This window comes from Cetorhinus maximus, chromosome 11 (genome assembly GCF_964194155.1).
Source record: "Cetorhinus maximus chromosome 11, sCetMax3.hap1.1, whole genome shotgun sequence".
Taxonomy (NCBI): domain Eukaryota; kingdom Metazoa; phylum Chordata; class Chondrichthyes; order Lamniformes; family Cetorhinidae; genus Cetorhinus; species Cetorhinus maximus.
Window position 1 is genome coordinate 117158158 of NC_135889.1, and position 18152 is coordinate 117176309.

General features: G+C 45.7%; 1 protein-coding gene across 1 annotated transcript in view; it reads right to left on the reverse strand.

The window, feature by feature from the left end:
- Window positions 1-18152, reverse strand: part of adcy5 (adenylate cyclase 5) — a 360956-nt gene that overhangs the window by 73794 nt on the left and 269010 nt on the right. The window contains exons 7-8 of the mRNA XM_078551313.1: window positions 9848-9876; window positions 388-535 (exon numbers count right to left, since the gene is read on the reverse strand). Of these exons, the coding sequence (XP_078407439.1) occupies window positions 388-535; window positions 9848-9876 (177 nt within the window). The remainder of the gene's footprint in view (window positions 1-387; window positions 536-9847; window positions 9877-18152) is intronic.

The following is an 18152-nucleotide window of genomic DNA, read 5'->3' on the forward strand; positions in this document are numbered from 1 at the left end:
GTATTGCCACTGGGCTAGTAATCCTGAGGCCTGAGTTCTAGGAGGCATGGGTTCAGATCCGACCCTATTTTTGTTGGAATTTAAATTCAATTAGTTAGTAAAAATCTAGAATTGAAAGCTAGCATTAGTAATGGTAACTACAAAACTATCATCAATTGTTGTAAAAACCCATCTGATTCACTATATCCTTTAAGGGAGGAAATCTGCCATCCTTACCCAATCTGGCTTACATGTGACTCCAGGACCACGGCAGCATGGTTGACTCTTAACTGCCCTCTGAAGTGGCCACTCAGCTCAAGGACAATTAGGGCTGGGCAACAAATGCTGGCCTTGCCAGTGATACCCACATCCCATGCAAGAACAAAAGAGGAAAGAAAATTAACTGACCTTCTTTTCTAGCTCGGGTTTCCTGAAAGTTAGCAGGAATTTCCGCACGTGCTCAGATCGTAGTCGATCTATGCTCCGAGCATCGATTGCTCGTCCGAGGAATTCATCCACCTCGTCCTCCGGGTTCATGTTTTCTTGAATGTTTCTGCTAAAGGAAGAAAGGCAAAAAAAAAGAAATCTCAACAAACATAACTTATCTCCACTGTGTATTCTTTTGTCAGTTCAATTGCTTTTTTATATGCTTTTTCCCTCTGTCTGCTGTGTTTACACCATTCCCCCGAGCCAATAGGGCAGGCCACGTGAGCTATCGTTGGTCTCTGCCAATATCTCCTCTTCTGTTGAGAGGCCAAGTGGTCCATTCCTAAAATGGGTACCACCCACCAGCACTCTTGGCTTCTTCCACCTCTGAATCTCATACGCCTGCAACAGTCTGAGATTAAACCAGTCTGTTTCCAACTTTGGTGTCGTATTTCACTCCACAATGAACTTCCGACCTCATATTCCCACCATCACAAGGGCTACCTACTTCCACCTCTGTAACATCACCTGACTTCACCCCTGTCTCAGCTTATCTGCTGCTGAAACCCTCGTCTATGCCTTCGTTACCACTAGACTTGGCTGTTCCCACGCACCCCTGGCTGCTCTCCCACATTCTAGCCTCCGCAAACTTGAGGTCATCCAAAACTCTATTCCCACTCCTTAACTCGCACAAAGTCCCGTTTTCCCCTATCGCTCCTGAGTTTTCCGAGTGACAGTGGCTCCTGGACAAAATTGACTTTAACATTTTCATCCTCGTTTTCAATCCCTCACCCCTCCCTATCTCTGTCATCTCTTCCAATCCAGCAACCCTCAGGGATATCTGCTCTCCTCTACTGCTGGCCTCTTGAGCATTCCCGATTTTAATCGCTCCACCATTGGTGGAAGGGACACCTTCAATTGCCTAGGCCTAAGCTCATTCCCTCTGTGATGACTGTCACTTTAAGATCAGTTCACCTGAGTAGGGGGGGGTCACATGATTTGTTCAACCAGAATGCGGTGGGGGCGGGGAATAAATTCTAGGGAGGGGTTTCCTAGGAAAAGGTGGCTGTATGAGGGGCTGGCTGGATCCAATGCAGCTGTGGAAGCTCTCGTGTAAATAAAGTTTGTTTTGTTTGACTAAGAAGCCTCCCAGAGCATGTCTCTACACCCTCCCTACAAATCTCTACCTCACGTTCCTCCTTAAAGACGCTCCTTAATACATAACTTCTGGACCAAGCTTTTGGCCATCTAACCTAATATCTGTTTATGTGGCTGGGTACCATATTTTGCTTTATAATGCTCTTGTAAACCACATTTTTATTACGTTAAAGCTGTTGGTCCTGAGTCCAAGGCCTATCCTTGAACACACAATCTAGGCCAACACTTCGGTGCAGTAACCAGCACCCAGCCTGAGGGAGGATCTACACTGTTGGAGCTGTGTAAGATCCCGTAGCACTGTACAAAGAAAGAGAGGAGACGTTGATGCCAATGTTTATCCACCGACAAAAAAAAACCAACAGTTCAATTCGTTCTTTCTCTCATTGCTGTGTGGAATCTCTGGGCTGGTTTTACATATTTTGGTGGGATGAGGGGGTGGGGAAGGGGGGAAGCGGGACAGAAGGTGGGTGGTCCGCTTGCTCCCGCTGCCTCAGCACGGCGAGTTAAGCGTCTGATGGCCAGCAGGCAGTGGCCCAGCGGGAATGGAGCCAATTAGCAGCGCGAAGGGTGGGACTTGTGCCCAATGGGGAATCAAAACCAGATGTCATGTGACAGAGGGGTTTAGGCTGTCAACAGGAAGCCGGTCACGGCTACAAATTTAAAGGCCCCCCCAACCCCCGGCCTCTCCCAACCTTTATTTCTTACGGCAGGCTCCAAAGATATTTTTAAAAAGGGAGTTTAAAAAAAGCCCACGGACACTGCCACCTTCACCGGCAGAATCTGCTGCTCCATTCGGCCACGGTCCGGGGGGGGGTGGGGAACAGGCCTTTCTCTTCCGTCCTTGGTGCCGCCTGGTTACAGCTGCCGGAAAGCACTCCCCAACTTCTTCACATCCGACGCCCGGAAAAATGCAGAGGCCAACGAAAGACTGCAGACGGGTGGGTCATTCACAAGCCCAATAGCTTGTTCATCAGTCATTTCAAAATGGCGGACGCGCTGGCGATATCTGCGCCTGCTCGCCTCCTGTAATCTCGGAGGCTGGCGCGATGATGCTGTACTGCTGACCCGACGACATCACGCCCTATTTTAACTCCGCACTGATTAGGGGATGTAAAACCCATTTGCGTCTCCAGCCTTCACTGGAGCACAGGGTTGGTGTGGGATCTTGTTCTGTGTGTGGGCGGCTGCTCTCACAAACAACAGCGCCTGCCCTTCAAAAGCAATTCTTGGGCTGTGAGGTGCTTCAAGACATCCTGTGGATGTGCAAAGCTCTAAATGAACACACGTTCATTCTTTCATTTATTTCCAACCTCAAGCCACAGGTCCCCTTCTTGTCCTGTCTCCAGTACATGACCAATCACTCGAGCGTGCACAACAGCAGCACACGCTCATACAGTCTCTGGCTTTGCTTTTTTCAGGAAACATCGGCTGCAGCTGCCCAACCCATTCCCCCCACCTCTTTGCAGTTTAGAATGCATCAGAACCCATGAAAACATTCTATGGAATTCCCATTATTCTATATAGCCAAATATTGCTGAAAAGAGAGACATGTTGCCGAAGATTATCATCTAGCATTCATCAGGAGAAACACAAGAATGCCAAATTTCAAACGATCACAACAATTTAGGCTACAGGAGAAAAGGGTGATGATTGGTTGGCAAGTCAACTCTGATTGGCCAAGGCATTGTCATGGAAACTATAGGCTGCCCAAGCACCTGGGTGATTCAAAAAAGGCGCAAGGCTTGAACATATTCCTTTTGCTTTCAGACAACTGGTCCCTGCATATGACCTTGCGAGCGTAAGTGAGCCATTTTATGACTTTGACTGATTATCTTAAATTGGTTGTTCATGGACCTATTAGCACATTCAGGGTTATTCAACAAGTGCTGCCCATCTAACAGCAGACATTTCTTTTGGGTTCTACAAGCATAGGTTGGTTGAGCACGGTCTATACTCTGCCTGTTATGAACTACTGAAGGAACATGCTGTTTGTTTCAACCAGCCAAATGCTGTCAACCAATCGCATCCTTTTCTACCTCCAGTCTAAATTGTTGTGATCGTTTGAAATTTGGCATTCTTGTGTTTCTCCCGATGAGATGCTTCTTAGCACCACTTAAACTCACCACCTCAACCAGCCAGGAGGACAAGGGCAGCAGGCAGCCTGGGAACACCAGGACCTGCAAGCTCCCCTCTAACTCACACACCGCCCTGACTTGGGAACGATATTGTTGCTCCTTCATCATCACTGGATCAAAGTCCAAGGGTTTCCTACCCAACTGCACTGAGAGAGAGAGCCTTCACCATATGGACTGCAGTGGTTCAAGAACGTGACTCACCATCACATTCTTGAGGGCAATTAGGGATGGGGGCAATAAATGCCGGCCTAGCCAGAGTCGCCCACACCCCATGAATGATTAAATAAAATAACAAAAGCATGTTCCAGGACGTGTCGATCTGAGGGATTAAACTTTGTAACATTTACTTCCAATATGTATCAGAGGAGAGTGCAGCACAAGCTAGGGCTGAACTTGGAAGGCAAATAAGGGCAGCGCAGTGTATAAAGTGGATTATGTGACATGCTCACAGAATGGAAATGAAAGGTGACAGGATATTAGATTATGGCACGCATTCAGGCGTTCACCCTTCTTTATTACTCGATTTGGGAATTAATTCCGCACAGTAACATCTTGGATCATGTCCAGATCAAACTCGGGAGCTCCTGCAAGCTACCCTGAGGTCATGTTCCTGGTGTTGATGTCCCTTGTTTGGAAACAGGTTGGGTTGGAAAGACACCTTAGCCTGGAGTTTCCAGTCAGGCGCACTGTATTTCGCTCGAGTGAGGATCTCCCCAAAATGACCCAAACGAGGGCAAAAGGTTGCATAATTTTGAGCGCAAAATCCATATGGTGCAAATCATTTTTCCGCAATCTTTGGTGCCAGTTTTCAACTGATATTGCCCTGGAGCCGATTGTGCCCACACAACTTGCCACGCACCCAGAGTGCATGAATCATCGTGGTGAATTTCCGCTAACTGTGCCCCATTTTCAGTCCTTCGAGGAGGCTCTGAACATTAAGCTGTTATTTTTAATTTTAAAAGTATTAGATGACAATTTGTAAAAAAATATATACCAAGAAGCCTAAGCAAAGAAAAAATACCGTCTTGTAAAACCGCTTTAATTTAAGCACTGTTCGTTCCCGGTTTCCTGTATTATACCCCGAAGCATTAACCCTCGACCTCTGTCTCCAAAGAATCCTCTTGGTGAAACTCCTTTTTTAATTCATTCATGGGATGTGGGCGCTGCTGGTTATTGCCCATCTCTAATTGCCCTTGAGAAGGTGGTGTTGAGCTGCCTTCTTGAACCGCTGCAGTCCATGTGGTCTAGGTACACCCATAGTGCTGTTAGGGAGGGAGTTCCAGGATTTTGACCCAGTGACAGTGAAGGAACGGCGATATATTTCCAAGTCAGGATGGTGAGTGGCTTGGAGGGGAACTTACAGGTGGCGATGTTCCCATTCGTCTGCTGCCCTTGTCTTTCTAGATGATAGCAATCATAGGATTGGAAGGTGCTGCCTAAGGAGCCTTGGTGAGTTCCTGCAGTGCATCTTGTAGATGGTACACACTGCTGCATTGGTGATGGAGGGAGTGAGTGTTTTGCGGATGGGGTGCCAATCAAGTGGGCTCCTTTGTCCTGGATGGTGTCTAGCGTCTTGAGTGTTGTTGGAGCTGCACTCATCTAGGCAAATGGAAAGTATTCCATCACACTCCTGATTTGAGCCTTGTAGATGGTAGGCTTTGGGGAGTCAGGAGGTGAGCTACTCGCCACAGGATTCCTGGCCTCTGACCTGCTCTTGTAGCCACAGTATTTATATGGCTAGTCCAGTTCAGTGTCTGGTCAATGGTAACCCCCAGGATGTTGATAGCGGGGGATTCAGCAATGGTAATACCATTGAACATCAAGGGGCAATGATTAGATTCTCCCTTGTTGGAGAATGGTCATTGCTTGGCACTTGTGTGGCGTGAATGCTACTTCCCACTTATTAGCCCCTTACATACGAACATACGAATCAGGAGCAGGATTAGGTCATTTGGCTCCTCGAGCCTGCTCCGCCATTCAATAAGAACATGGCTGATCTGACTATGGCTTCAACTCCACATTCCCACCTACCCCTGATAATCTTTGACTCTCTTGTTAGTCAAGAATCTATCCACCTCAGTCTTAAAAAAGTATTCAATGACCCAGCCTCCACCGGTCTCTGGGGAAGAGGATTCCAAAGACGCACGGCCCTCTGAGGGAAAAAATTTCTCCTCATCTCCGTCTTAAATGGGAAACCTCTTATTTTTTACTGTGTCCCCTAGTTCTAGTCTCTCCCACAAAGGGAAACATCCTTTCAGCATCCACCCTGTCAATTCCATAAGACCATAAGACGCAGGAGCAGAAGTAGGCCATTCAGCCCATCAAGTCTGCTCTGTCATTCAATGAGATCATGGCTGATCTGATAATCCTCAACTCCACTTTCCTGCCTTTTCCCCATAACCTTTGATTCCCTTACTGATTAAAAAGCTGTCTATCTCAGCCTTGAATATACTTAGCAACCCAATCTCTACAGTCCTCTGTGGTAAAGAATTCCACAGATTCACTATCCTCTGAGAGAAGAAATTCCTCCTCATTTCTGTCTTAAATGGGTGACCCCCTACTCTGGGATTATGCCCTATAGTCCTAGACTCTCCCATAAGGGGAAATAACTTCTCAGCATCTACCCTGTCAAGCCCCCTAAGAATCTTATATGTTTCAATAAGGTCACCTCTCACTCTTCTAAACTCCAATGAGTACAGGCCCAACCTACTCAACCTCTTCTCATAAGAAAGCTCCCCCCATACCCAGGATCAACCTAGTGAACCTTCTCTGAACTGCCTCCATCTTTTCTTAGATAAGGGGACCAAAACTGTTCACAGTATTCTAGGTATGGTCTAACTAGTGCCTATATAGTTTTAGCAAGACTTCCCTATTTTTACATTCCATTCCCTTTGAAATAAAGGCCAACATTCCATTTACCTTCCGTATTACCTGCTGAACTTGTATGCTAGCTTTTTGTGATTCATGTAGGAGGACCCCCAAATCCCTCTGTGCTGCAGCTTTCTGCAGTCTTTCTCCATTTAAATAATATTCAGCTCCTCTATTCTTCCTGTTAAAGTGCATAACCCCACCTTTTCCCACATTATATTCCATCTGCCAAATTTTTGCCCACTCACTTAACCTGTCTATATCCCACTGTAGTCTCCTTGTGTCATCCTCACCGCTTCTCAGGATCTTCCTGTCAGGATCTTATATGTTTCAATAAGATTGCCTCTCATTGTTCTAAACTCCAATAGATACAGACCCAGCCTGTTCAAACGTTCCTTATAAGATAAACCCGTCATCTCAGGAATGTGAACCTTCTCTGAACTGTATCTAATGCATTTATAACTTTTCCTAAATAAGGAGACCAAAACTGTATGTAGGACTCCAGATGTGGTTTCACCAACATCCTGTACAACTGTAGCAAGACATCCCCACTTTTATATTCCATTCCCCTTGCAATAAACAACAAGATTCCATTTGCCTTCCTAATCACTTGCTATACCAGCATACTTACGTTTTGCGAATCATGTACCAGGGCTTTCCATTTAAGTAAAATACTGCTTTTCTATTCTTCCTGTCAAAGTGGAAAAGTTCACATTTTCCCACATTATACACTATCTGTCAAATTTTTGTCCACTCACTTAACCGATCTATGTCTCTTTGTAGCCTCCTTATGTCTTCTTCACAACTTACTTTCCTGCTTATCTTTGTGTCATCAGCAAACTTAGCACCCATACATTCGATCCCTTCATCCAGATCATTGATATAAATTATAAATAGTTGAGGTCCCAGCACTGACCCCTGTGGCACACCATTCATTACATCTTACCAACCCAAAAATGACCCATTTATGCCTACTCTCTGTTTCCTGTTAGCTAACCAATCCTCTATCCATGCTAATATGTTACCCCCTATACCATGAGCTCCTATTTTGCATAGTAACCTTTGATGTGGCACCTTGTCAAATGTCTTCTTGAAATCTAAGTATAGCACATCCACAGGTTCCCCTTTATCCATGTTGCTTGTTACTTCCCCAAAGGACTCCAATAAATTAGTCAAATATGATTTCCCTTTCACAAAATTATGTTGACGCTGCCTGATTGCATTGAGATTTTCCAAGTGCCCCACTATAATCTTCTTAATAATAGACTCCAGCATTTTCCCTATGACAGATGTTAAGCTAACTGGCCTGTGGGTTCCTGCTTTCTGTTGCCATCCTTTCTTGAATAGAGGCGCCACATTTGCTATTTTCCAATCTGATGAGACCTTTCCAGGATCTAGGGAATTTTTTGGAAAATTAAAACCAATGCATCTACTATCTCAGCAGCTAGTTCTTTTAAGACTCTAGGATGCAGTCCACCTGGACCTGGGGACTTGTCAGATTTTAGTCCTAATAATTTCCTCAGTACCCTTTCCCTGGTGATTGTAATTGTTTTAAGTTCCTCCCTCCCTTTCACCTCCCGATTCACAGTTATTTCTGGGAGGTTATTTGTATTGTCTATAGTGAAGACAGATGTAAAATATCTGTTCAATTCATCCGCCATTTCCTTACTTTCCATTATTAATCCCCAGACTCACTCTCTGGAGGACCAGCGCTCACTTTACTTACTCTTTTCCTTTTTAAACACCTGTAAAAACTCTCACTACCTGTTTTTATATTTCTAGCTCGCTTTCTCTTGTACTCTAATTTCTCCCTCCTTATTAATCTCTTAATCATTCTTTGCTCTTTATATTCTGCCCAATCTTCTGACCTGCCACTCATCATTGCAGAATTATACACTTTTTCTTTCAATTTGATACCATCTTTAACTTCCTTAGTTATCCACAGATAGTCTGCCATTCCCTTGGAGTCTTTCTTTCTCACTGGAATACATCTTTTCTGAGTATTCTGAAATATCTTCTGAAATGTCTGTCACTGACCTATCCCTTAACCTAATTTCCCAGTTCACTTTAGCCAATTCTGTCTTCATGCCCTTATATTTTCCCTTATTTAAGTTTAGAAAGTTAGTCTCAGATCCAGTCCTCTCTCGCAAACTGAATGTAAAATTGAATCATATTATGATCATTGCTAACCAGGGACGCCTTCAGTCTGAGACTATTCATCAATCCTGTTTCACTGCACATTACCAGGCCCAGCATAGCCTGCTCTCTGGTTGGCTCTAGAATGTGCTGCTCTAAGAAACGATCCTCAAAACAATCTATGAACTCAACATCCAGGCTACCTTTGCCAATCTGATTCATCCAATCTATATGTAGATTGAAATCACCCATTATTATTGCTGTGCCTTTCTCAAAGCCCGCATTATTTCTTCCCACCTACCCCATTCTACACCATGGTTACTGTTAAGTGGCCTATAAACTACTTCCACAAGTGACTTCTTACCTTTCCTATTTCTCATCTCTACCCAAACTGATTCTACACCTTGATCCCCAGGACTAAGGTCATCTCTCTATTGTACTAATGACGTCCATAATTGACAGATCTACCCCTCCACCTTTTCCTAGCTTCCTGTCCTTCCTAAATGTCATGTACCCTTGAATATTCAGGTCCCAGTCTTCGTCATCTTGCAGCCAATGGCTATCAGATCATAAGTATTTATTTCTATTTGTGCTGGCAATTCATCTGATTTGCGTTAAATGCTACATGCATTCAGAGCCTTTAGTTCTGTCTTTTTATTATTTCTGTAACCTCTAGCCTTACAATCTGTGTACACTCTGTCTCTTCCTATCACACTCTGATGTTCATTTCTGTTCTTGCAACTTTGCTTTCTTGCCTTGTTTGCTTTATTTATCATATCTTCCCAAACTTGATCCCTTGCCCCTAGTTTAAAGCCTTTACTACTGCCCTAGTTATACAAAGACCTGTCAGTTGAGGGATAAATAATGGGCCAAGCTACCGGAGAACACACTGCCCTCATCTGGAAGATGTCACGTCCAGTGCTACAGTTCTCCCTCAGTGCTGTACTAAAGTATCCGCGTGGTTTTTTTTGGTTCTCAAGTTCCTAGAGTTGAACTTGAACCTATAACCTTTGAACTGAGAGATGGTGTGCTACACACTGAGCGACAGCTGACAACGTAGAGCTTCAAACCATTCTTTGCAAAGGGTTAATGCTCCTGTCTGTTTATCCATCTCAGCACATTGTTATAAAAGACACATCACTTACTTGTCCTTGCCCATGTAGTCCACAATGCCCTAGAAATGAGGGGAGAGAGAACAAAAACAGCTCATTAGTCTCAACTGGGCAATGTCCTGATTTGTGCATTAACAGCTACTAAAAATCTCCTCCAGCCCCACTACTCTCCGAGATCTCTGCGCTGCTCCAATTCTGCCCTCTTGCACATCCTCAATATTCTTTGCTCCACCATTGGTGGCTGTGCCTTCAGCTGCCTGAGCCCTAAGCTCTGGAAAACACATCTCAAATCTCTTGGCCTTTCTTAACTGGCTTTTCCCCTTTGAGATGCTCCTTAAAACCTACCTCTTTGACCAATCCTTTGGTGTCAAGTTTTGTTTGATACTCGCTCCAGTGAAGTACCTTGGGAATATTTCGTTGCATTAAAGGTGCTATGTTCCTATTGTTGTTGGACAGTGAAAGCTTTGAAAATATAAACAATTGAGTGAGAAAAGGTCATTTGGACCTTCAAACACATTCCACCAACAGACTGTGAAGCTGGTCTGTTGTGGACTCTGCCTGGTTGATCTCCTGAGCGTGAGTTCCAGGGAAATACTCCTGGCTTTCCAATTGATACCAAGCGTGGTTCAGAAACTTGTATCCAGCACCAGTATTGAATCCTGGGCTGCTGCCCCACCATGCACAATATCACCCTGGACTCTCAGCTCCACCAACAAAAGACCACCATATGAAATGGAGTCAACTCAGTCTGTAATTTCCAATCCTGATTTTTTTTTGTTTTTTTTTGCTCATGGCATGTGGAAAGGCCAACATTTATTGCCCATCCCTAATTGCCCCTTGTGAAGCTGGTGGTGAGCTTCTTGAACCGCTGCAGCCCATGTGGTGTAGGTACACCCACAATGATGTCAGGAAGGGAATTCCAGGATTTTGACCCAGCAATGGTGAAGGAAAAATTATATATTTTCAAGTCAGCACGGGGTGTGGCTTGGAGGGGGACTTGTAGATGATGGTGTTCCCATGCATCTGCTGCCCTTGTCCTTCCAGGTGGTAGAGGTTGCGGGTTTGCAAGGTGTTGTTGAAGGAGCCTTGGTGAGTTGCTGCAGTGCATCTTGTAGATGGTGTACACTGCTGCCACTGTGCATCGGTGGTGGATAGCGTGAATGTTTAAAATGGTGGATGGGCTGCTGATCAAGCGGGCTGCTTTGTCCTGGATGGTATTGAGCTTCTTGAGTGTTGTTGGAGCTGCACTTATTCAGGCAAGTGGAGACTATTCTATCACATTCCTGACTTGTGCCTTGTAGATGGTGCTACAATGGGGACCTGCTGAGTTGGGGAGTCAGGAGGCTCTACATAGCACAGCCTCAAATATGTTTGCAATTCCACTTGATCATTCCTATGTGGAGGGAGTGACAGTTTCTCTAATCTATAGATTTACTGGAGGTTTGTTCGTTTTACAGGTGTATTAGCCATGACAGCACTCAAGCCTTGGAGTTGGAAGGTCCTGGGTTCAAGTCCCATTCCAGAGATTCTTAGCTGACACTCTCGCGCACTTCTTCAAATAGGGCGATGCCATTTTTTAAGCCCACTTGCATGAGCAGCAGGGCCTTGGTTTAATGTCTCACCCAAAAGATGGCATCTCCTACACTGCGGCACTCCCTCAGTGCTACACTAGAGTACGATCCAGATATCTGGCCCAAGGCTAAGCCCTAACCACACCCTCAGGCTGGTCCAATGTCCTTCCCAGAAGATAAATTACTTATGTAATGTTGTCACTGATTTTGTGTAAAGCCAACGTACCAGCTGTCGATGAGTTACAGTACAAAAACAGAATTACCTGGAAAAACTCAGCAGGTCTGGCAGCATCGGTGGAGAAGAAATCAGTCAACGTTTTGAGTCTTCATGACCCTTTTGCCGAAGGGTCATGAAGACTCGAAACGTTGACTGATTTCTTCTCCACCGATGCTGCCAGACCTGCTGAGTTTTTCCAGGTAATTCTGTTTTTGTTTTGGATTTCCAGCATCCGCAGTAGCTTTTAGCTTTTTGTTTTTATCAATGAGTTACAGTAACTTCTTTTAGTCTAATGCCTCGAACAGCATCCTAATATTCAGGAGGAAGAAGAGGTCACACAGACTCAAAACGTTAACTCTGTTTCTCTCTCCACGGATGCTGCCAGACCTGCTGAGTTTTTCCAGCATTTTCTGCTTTTATTTCAGATTTCCAGCATCAGCAGTATTTTGCTTTTATCCTAATATTTAATGAGCTTTGATAACGGATTTATTTAGAAAAGTTTGGCAAATGCAACGTTTACAAACTCAGCTTAAATTAGGGTGAACTGTCTGCAAGAGTGGTGGAAAAAGATTCAGTGGTAGCTTCCCAAAGGGAATGGGATGTACGTTTGAAGAAGAAATGGAACACGGGGGGATGTAGGGCAGGGGTGGGGGGGGGGCGGGTGGGGTGAGTAGGGTTGCCAACCCTCCAGGATTGGCCTGGAGGCCCCAGGAATTGAAGATCAGTCTTCAGGACACGGGTGTGTGCAGCCCTGCAGAAAAATCATCGGGACGTTAAAAAAAATATTTTTTTTTAAAGACGAGATGTAGAAATATTGAAAACGGGGGAGAGAAAAGACTGTTTGGCTGACAATCAAGCATCATCCAATTGAGTAATGAGTCTTTTTGCACTCCGATTGGCATAGGAAGGCAGTGCATCACAAGGATGGATGTGTTGGCCGACTAATGGCTCCGACGTGGGGGCAAATCATGTGATGAAACCTCCAGGAATGCATTTAATTACAGTTGGCAACCCCTAGGTGCGGGGCAGGAGTAGGACTAACTGGATAGCTCTTATAAAGAGTTGGCACAGGCATGATGGGCCCAACAGACTCCTTCTGAGCCCTATGGTCCCGTGTTGCAGCCTCAATGCTTCAAATATGACGTGTGGCTCCTTTCCTTTCCAAACAATCAAGGATTTATTGAATGCTGGGTTACGAAGTCAATGCCGCTTCATTGGTCTAACTCCAGTGTTTTGCCCTTCAGCAATGTTCTTGCGAGGAGTCACTGACCACAAGAGATCAGCAATGGTCTTAAAAGGAAACTCTGTGCATCTTAAACAACTCTTAGTACCTAGAACATCGCTCAAATGTCTTGTTGCTGGCATTGCATTTTATTTACTGTAGATTGCGACATATTAAGTCGACCTGGCATATAAGATGACCCCATGTTTTTTGGCGCCAAAATGCACGTTTAGTCTGATACTCAGCACATGAGTTGACTCCCCCATTTTTCAGCATGTTTAGGGCTATACTCACATTAGGAATTGGTCTCTATTTTTCAGCTCAGCAATACATGCTCAGAAGTGGGCACATGGGGTCAAGCAGGTGAGCTGTGTTGCCAAGAAGAAGAGGTGCGGGTGTTTAAGATGCACCCACACATTTCAAAATAGTGACCACCAACGCACTTCATACTTGTTTATAAGAAAGTCTCCATTCCTGGGAGGATTTTTCGAAGCTACAAAGGCCGACTTATAAGCCGCGATCTATGATAAATGGTAATTGTTTCCAATCACTAAGGGCAACCAAAAAAGGTCATTAGCAGTTAAGTCTTCTGTCTGTTTGTTGTGGACCTGTTTGTTGCTGGGAAACTTATATGAAGATCCTAACATTTTTTTAATCCCCTTTTATTTTGTTCCCAACCGTCTCCTGAACGCGCAGATTTGGGCTGCAGTACCTTAACACGGGCGCCGGGTACTTTGTGGTGCCTCACCTAGAAAAGAACTGACAGTGAGGCAACAGGTGCACAACCATGTGAGGCATCACAGCCAGCCATGTTCCTAGCCTTACCCATGATGCAAAGGTCACGGGATAGACAACGGGAGCAGAAATCTTTACTGAGCTCAGCAATGGTTTATACTCTCACCTCCGACTTACGAAGGTTGTGGGTTTAAGTCTCAGTCCAGAGATTTAAGCAGAACACCTAGGCTAACACTCCAGTGCAGTACTGAGGGAGTTGAAGGTAACATCTTTCAGATGAGACATGAAATTGAGCCCCCTCCCAACCTCATAAAAGACTCAAAACGTTAGCTCTGTTTCTCTCTCCACAGATGCTGCTTATGGCAACATATGTAGGATACACAGCAGCCAATTTGCACATAGCAAGCTCCCACATACAGCACGGAATAATGACCAGATTAGTGATGTTCACCAGGACACAGGGCAGAATTCTCCTGGAAACAGTAGCTGTACAATGTTTTATGCTCACCTGAGTGGGAAAACTTGCCTGAAAGACAGCACCTCTGACAGTTCGGCACTCCCTCAATACTGTACTGGGAGCGGCAGCCTGAATTGCATGGGTTGAGGGTAAATTCAACACAAGACAATCTCTCCTCCCAGTCTGATGTTGCCGAATTACTCTGATTTAACTCTTAATTCTACTCTGTCCTTTCCGGCTCTTCTGGTTTCCTACACTTGGTTCCTCAGCTAAGATGTCTGAATTAAAACAGGCCAATAAAGAGAGACTGAGATGTGCTGGATTGTGTGCAGAAATCTCCCTTTGTGACTCTGGAGAAATTTGGAAAATCAATACCTGCCCTTTCATGAACAATTTGGGTTACGAGCTTTTTAATTCTGCTTTCTGAACCTCTTTTATAATCAATGTCTGCTGGGAGCCACATGCTAATTGAAGTGAGTTAAGGGAACATGACAGACAAACGCTTGAGGAAAAACACAGAACAGCTTCTTGGCGTTTTTCCAGGATTTAAATCCATCCAGGAGACAGTCGGGACACAGAGTGTAACATTGGACTGAATCCTGATACTCAATCCAGAGACTTGCTCACAAAGACCGATATATTTAATGGAATAGAAAGTCAATTGCTTTCACTGAACATCTAGGGCAGGATTTTTCGGACGGCAGGGGCATCTCCGTCGATCATGGCAGCCCTGCGGCCAGTTAACTGGCTGGAGATGGGACTTCTGCCTCTCACTCTGACTGGCTGCGGTGGCCAGGATTGGGACGACAAGCAGTCCTTAGATTTTAAGTCCTGGAGTCCAGGACTAGTTACGTGCAGAGTTCTCATGTTTGGGAAGGGAGGTAACCCCTGGGGGGGCGGGGGGGGGGGGGGGGGGGGGGTCTTGATGTACAGGCCGGGGAGGGGGTTGTGGGGGGGGCAGATGGAAGCACCCACAGGGGCAGACTTTTATGGAGAGAGCCCAATGGGGAAAGGGGTCGTTGAGGGAGGTGTCCCCTCTTCCTGTCCGAGGCGTGACCTGTCGGGCAAACCCCACACCCCTGAACTCCTCAAAATTGATGCTGGGCGGGAAGTGGCCCTTAGGTGGCCAATAATTAGGCCTCGAGTGGGGCGAGGACAGGCCTGCCCGCCCCACTGTAAAGTTGCAGACAGGTCCAGTCCAGAGGGACGTGGGGTGGAAGGTCAGCGGGAAGGCCACTCGGGGATTTTTACAGCACCCCATCCACCTGCAAACTCACTGGTGGAGGATGGTAAAAATTCTACCCCAAGTGTTAGTAACAAATCCTAATAGAGAGCTCATCCGGCGTTTATTTGTATAACATTTCTCAGGGGGTAAAAGATTACCTGTATATTAACCAATCAGAAATTCCGCCCTGTCCCCAGGAGTGGCACACAGATGAGATAAATCGCCTGCAACAGGACATGGGTAGGCTAGCAGAATGGGCAGGTGGAATTTAATACAGAGAAGTGTGAGATGATACGCTTTGACAGAAGGGATAGGGAGAGGCAATGTAGACTTAATGTCACAATTCTAAAGGGTGTGCAGGGACAGAGGGACCTTGGAGGGTGCATGTGCATCGATCTTTGAAGGTGGCCGGACTTATTGAGAGAGTGGTTAGCCAAGCACGTGGGTTGGTGGGCTTCATACATAGAGGCATTGAGTACCAAAGCAGGGGAGTTATGCCGAACCTTCATAAAGCTGTGGTTAGGCCCCAACTAGAGCACTGAATCCACTTCTGGTCATTAGGAAAGATGTGAAGGTCCTTGAGAGAGGCTGCAGAGGAGATTTACCAGAATAGTTCCAGGGATGGGGGATTTTAGCTACAAGGTTAGTTTGGCGGAGCTGGGGCTATTCTCCTTGGAGCAAAGGAGGTTGAAGGGAGATTTGATAGAGGGGGACAAGATTATGACAGGTTTAGATAAGGTCGACAAGGAAAAACTCTACCCATTAGCTGATGGTACATGGGCTCAGTGGCAGCCTTCCAATTGGTAAGACGATGGCTTGTGCAGTGGCGGTCAGCTATCTGTTAAGACTCGCCTGGTGTGACTCAGGAGCCCCCTACGGCAGTCTCTGCCGCATTTGCTGCAGAGGAAGACAGGGGGTGCTGGGAAGGTGCACGATTCGCTAGTCCCTGTTTTCTCTGGACCCTCTTCTCGGCCAGCTGAGCTTTTGGTTGCTGCTCGCCTCTTCCATTGCCCTTCCAAACAGTCAGCCTCCAGAGATCATGGCCGTCAGGGACGGTCTCCCTCTTGTCAGTGTCAATGCCCGGTATCTTCACAACCTCCTCAATAACTGTATGGGCAGAATTTTACGGCCCTTCTTGCCGGCGGAATCTTCCATCCCCGCCGAAGTTTTGAACGCCTCGCCGCATTTTACCGCCCCACCCCTGCCGCGATGGGCGCGGTATAATCCCGCCCTATGATTCTATAAACCTCCCCCCACCCAGGTCAGTCAGTATTTGCCAAAATTGACAACGGAGAGATTTCTGCTGGGTTCGAATTGGCCGTTTGAGTCAATCAGGGATGGGGGTGAGGGGCGTCGAACTAATGTGGAGAAGCTGGGGGTGTTTCTCCTTAGAGAGCAAAGAAGGCTAAGGGGAGATTTGATGGAGGCATTCAAGATCATGAAATGTTGACATAGAGCAAATAAAGAGAAACCGTTTCCAATGGCTGAAGGGGCGACAACCAGAGTACACACATTACACAGAGTATTGCTGAAAAAAAAGAGACATGTCGAAGCTTTCCATCTTGCACTCATCAGGACACTTCACAAGAATACCAATTAATATAAGGGGAAAACAAGCTGTCTGGTTTAAATTTCAAACAATACTTGGCAGTTAACTGTCAGTCACTATCACTGGTGCATTCTCCACGGCAGTGCCTCGACCAATCCGAGTCCACTTGCCAACCAATCCGCACTCTCTTCACATACGGTATAAATTGTTGTTTTTCCCTTATATTGTTATTCTTGCAAAGTGCCTTGATGAGTGCAAGAGGAAAAGCTTCGATTTGTCTCTTTTTTTCAGCAATACTCAAGCTCTGTGCTACCAAATGACTATTAGATTACACCTGGAGGGTGCCAGTGCAAGTGATTTAAAGGAGGAGAGAGAGGTCTAGAGGTTTACGGAGGCAATTCCAGAGCTGAGGTTCCAGGTGATGGAAGGCACAGCTGCCTGGGAATTGGAGGAGTGCAGATATCATGCAGGGTTGTGGGGCTAGAGGAGATTACAGAGATGGTGAGGGATGAGGCCATGGAGGGGTTTAAAAGAAGGATGAAAATTTAAAATGAAGATGTTGCGGGACTGGGGGCCAACGTAGGTCAGCAAGCACAGGATGATGGATGAACAGGACTCTGTGCAAGTTAGGACATGGCCAGCAGATGGACTCAAGTTTATGGAGAGTGGAAGATGGGAGGCTGGTCAGGAAAGCATTGAAATAGTCAGGACTCGAGGTAACGAAGGCATGGATAAGCGTTTTAGCAGCGGACCAGCTGAGACGGGCAGAGACAGGAGATGTTATGGATGAGGAAGTAGGTGTTCTTGGTAATGGAGGGACTATGAGGTTAGAAGCTCAGCTCAAGGTGAAACAGGATGCCAAAGTTACGAATACAAGGCTAGACCATTCTACCTACCCTTACACTTTAACCCTTTTAAGCCCCGATATCATTTTGTGCTCCCCCCCGCTCCAAGGCCAATATATCTTCCCTGAGGTGCAGAGCCCAGAACTAAATCAGCAGCAGATGAGCTAATCCGGAAGATAGTGCTGAAGAGAAAAGCAGGTACTCGCTTATCGCACAGACTAAGCAGTTTCCATGCCAACTGCTGGCATTCAGTACATTTAAACACATTGGAAGCCCATTGCAATTTCTCTTGAGCAACCTATACATTTTGAGAATGTTTCGGGAGATTTACTAAAATTAGGCAAAAAGAAAATCCTACAAACAAACAAACTTTTTTTTCAGGGCTATGGGGAAGTATAGTCTAAAAACATTCACAATGGGTTGAAGAGAAACACCAGAATAGACCAAAAAAACTGGTTTTTGCTGGTGTTTATGTGTCTACAAAGGCCTTCTCCCACTCCTCGCCATCTAACTCCAC